Source organism: Meleagris gallopavo, chromosome 2, assembly GCF_000146605.3.
Source record: "Meleagris gallopavo isolate NT-WF06-2002-E0010 breed Aviagen turkey brand Nicholas breeding stock chromosome 2, Turkey_5.1, whole genome shotgun sequence".
Taxonomy (NCBI): domain Eukaryota; kingdom Metazoa; phylum Chordata; class Aves; order Galliformes; family Phasianidae; genus Meleagris; species Meleagris gallopavo.
The window spans coordinates 3,630,820-3,634,234 of NC_015012.2; the positions used below are offsets into that span (position 1 = coordinate 3,630,820).

The following is a 3,415-nucleotide window of genomic DNA, read 5'->3' on the forward strand; positions in this document are numbered from 1 at the left end:
TATAGCTTGAAGGTAAGAATAGATGATATTTTCTTCTTGAAGGCAGATAAAAGCTAAGTCTCCCCATGCTTCCCTTATCTCTTCCTCTACCGTAGTTATTTCCCACAATTTATGTTACAAGTCAGGGTTGCATTTGAATATCTTTTTTCTAGGAGCACTTAAACACTTACAGCACAGCACTGGAAGCAGCTCTCTAGTGCAGTGAGGTCTGATTCTACAGCAAGACGGAGCACTTGGTTTCACTCTGCATAGCTTCACGTTACACACACTATTCAGAGATCTGTGCTGCTGCTGTAAGCTAGGGGAATGGCAGTGTTGCTTCAGCAATCAAGGCAAAAACAAGGAACCTCAGCTGGAAAATTGGTCCTTTTCACTTCTGTCCTCTCACATACTGAGACTCCACTGAGTATCATAGGCCCACCTGACCTCACCTGAAACTTTACCACGTGCTACAGTAATGCACAGCACCATGTATGTACCTAGGCATGCTCATCACGTGAGTCAAGTAATTAATTTGAAAAGAAATTCCCTCCATTGCCAAAACGAGGTCAAATGGTGTTGCACCAGCTGGAGTTAAGTCTCAGCGGCTGGGGCCACGTGTCAATTGGATCAACTTTTCAGCAGGTTTGCTGGTCACAGTGGCAAAAATACTGGCAGCTTTGCTTAACATCTGATCCTGAGGTGATCCACTGCCGGTAGAAAATTTTGTAAAACCTCCCTCTCCTCTGCTCCAAGCTCTAGAGCTGCACGAGGCAGTACGACCTGCTGTTTGCAGGCTGCAAACATATTGGTCAGACAATAGCTAGCGAGTATTCTACTCCTTTGCTAATTGCAGAAACCCCATTTACTGTTAAAAAAAAAAAAAACACACAAGAAAAGAAGATATTATTTTTTCACACTGCTCACAATCTTACCTGATAGTTCTGTCCTGTGCAGAGAACAAGGTAGTCATAAGGTACTTCTCTCTCCTTGGAAACAACTACGTATTTGGCAGAGCGATTTATGCCAGTCATTTTACCAACCACAACGTTAACCCAGGAACAAAGTGACATCTGTGCATAATCTTCATCATTAAAACAGTGGCTGTGAAGAAAGAATATCTGTAAGTGACATTTCAGCAGCTGACAGCAGGCATTAATTAGACATCTGGTGAGTTAGCCAAAGTCCCCTAGTGGTTCAAGTCTGTTCTCTTGCTGTGAGTTTACTGCAGCCTATAGTAAAAGATTAGTCATTATGAAATACTCAGTTACAAATTGACAACTTTTTGCTAAAACCAAATAATCCCTCCCAGTGCTGGGCCATATAACCACATAATTTAAAAATGAAGTCAGAAAAAAAAGAAAAAAAGAAAAAAAAAAAGAAAGCTTTACTCTGCTTTTTGTTTGCAGGTTGATGCAGGGAGGAGACTTTTGCACCTGCAAAGAAAATGTTTGAACAATCTAATATTTTTGTCTGATAAAAGATTCCTTTTTATTGTTTTATGCAATTGAATTCCTCTGCAAAATTAAGTGAATATTAACAGAAGCAAAGGAGAAGTTATCGTGTTGGCTATTCAAAAGAAAACAAAATTAGCAGGCGTAGGAGAGAAAGAGAGAGAGAAATAGTGCAGGTGTGAAAAATAGGAATCTTCACTAACAGAGCTCCAGAAAGAGAAACGCCAGCGCCAATGTATTTTGCTTCTAGTACCAGGATATACATTCTAACACACCAGAACTAACTGCTACACATTAATTGCTGTTAATGAGTTCCCAAAACTGTCCTAGAGGATGATAACAATTACAAATAGGAAAAAAAAAAAAACACAAAAAAAGTTGTTGTTGTGGCCTGAAGAATTTTAGAACTGAATGTTCGGGCTGTCTGAGGTGCTCTGCATCCTCTGTACTCACAAATACCAGAGGGAAATAAAGAACGGAAGGCACCCACTGTCAATTCTAAACTGTAATCATGCAGAAATCTATAAATAAAATGGGCATCAAGGAGAGATTAGGGTTTTCAAAAGCACCTTTATAATTGAGGTGCACAGCTCCTGGGAGACTGACACTCCAAAATCACAGGGATGCTTTCAAAACCCATATCCTGCAGAGTTCCATTTTCACTCTTAATCTGCTTTCAGATTTTAACAGCTAATTCTGGCGAGGCAGCTATGAACAGCAACTTTCCACCAGGGTGGATATTTTGTTATTACAAGTCTTTTCTTACAGTATACTTAGGAAAAAGTGCACATGCTTTTGTGTGAGCATAGAACCCCATCATTTCCTAGACCTGTACTTAAAAACACCCCTTTCTACAATAGAAAAAATTCCCTAACTATTTATCAAAAAATTCCCTGATAGGACAAGATTCAGAATATGGTAAGACAGTTTTAAACAGGTCAACATCACACTATTTTCAGGTCTCTGTAGACATTTCTGGTTTAAGCCTCAGCAAGTAGACAATTAGCTGTTTTGTGATTTGAAGAGCTGGCTCTTCAGGGCATTACTGGAGTTACCACTTTATTAGTACTTTGTGACACCTCCCTAGTAATAGTAATATTGAACTCATTTACAAGCCATATGGACAGACTGGATTGTTTTGAGACTATGTGCATGTGTTTCTAGAAAAAAATTTAGGACCGGTTCACAGATTACAATGTTAAAGTTATTGAAGTGTTTATATATTAAATCGAACCTGTTAATTAAAAATCTTCTATGCTTGGATCCTGGTGGGTCTTTTCCTGGAAGGCCATGAGTTGAAATCAAGGTCAGATTGTTGAATTTCAGGTGTGGACTGTGGAAAGAAAAACAAAAGAAGAGTAAAACCAGCACGAGTTTGCTGAGGGTTCTGTTTGGTACAGCTGTAACACGAGTGCACTTTAACATATAGCAGTGTTAACAGAAAACTGATTCTCCCCATCCATTCTTGTGGCTTTATTTGAGGTGTAGCACAAGGTTGTCTCAATCCTGACACACGTATTTAAATTCTTTCATGTCACTAACAAACTCTTTCCTAAGACCTTATGCAGGACTAAGCTTCCCTGACTACAATAGTTATTGCAAGGCCAACAAGTCTTTGCTCAAATGCTAGAATACGGTGTTCCAGAAACAAAACTTACCAGACTGCCTCAAATCACGTCCCTCCTTGCACATGTTTTGTTAGGAAGCAAGTAGGAAAAGCCTTGTCAACCACCACAGTGTTAACCACACTGTGGTGCTCGGTGTCTGAGGCTGCAGAGAAGGGACTGGGATTCTGTGATGCTATACATTAAGTGTCCCCAGTGGTCCCAGATGATGCAGAAACAACATTTTTGAATTGTAGAATCATGAAGGTTGGAAAAGACCACTGAGATCACCCAGTCCAACCCCAGCCCACCCCCACCGTGCCCACTGCCCACGTCCTTCAGTGCCACATGCCCACGGCTCTGGGACACCTCCAGGTG

The 3,415-nt window shown here is 40.5% G+C and overlaps 1 protein-coding gene across 3 annotated transcripts in view; it reads right to left on the bottom strand.

The window, feature by feature from the left end:
- Positions 1–3,415, bottom strand: part of CFAP61 (cilia and flagella associated protein 61) — a 93,149-nt gene that overhangs the window by 22,212 nt on the left and 67,522 nt on the right. For all 3 annotated transcript variants that reach the window (XM_019612506.1, XM_010706407.3, XM_019612507.2), the window contains exons 18-19: positions 2,668–2,766; positions 915–1,083 (exon numbers count right to left, since the gene is read on the bottom strand). In XM_019612506.1, the coding sequence (XP_019468051.1) occupies positions 915–1,083; positions 2,668–2,766 (268 nt within the window). The remainder of the gene's footprint in view (positions 1–914; positions 1,084–2,667; positions 2,767–3,415) is intronic.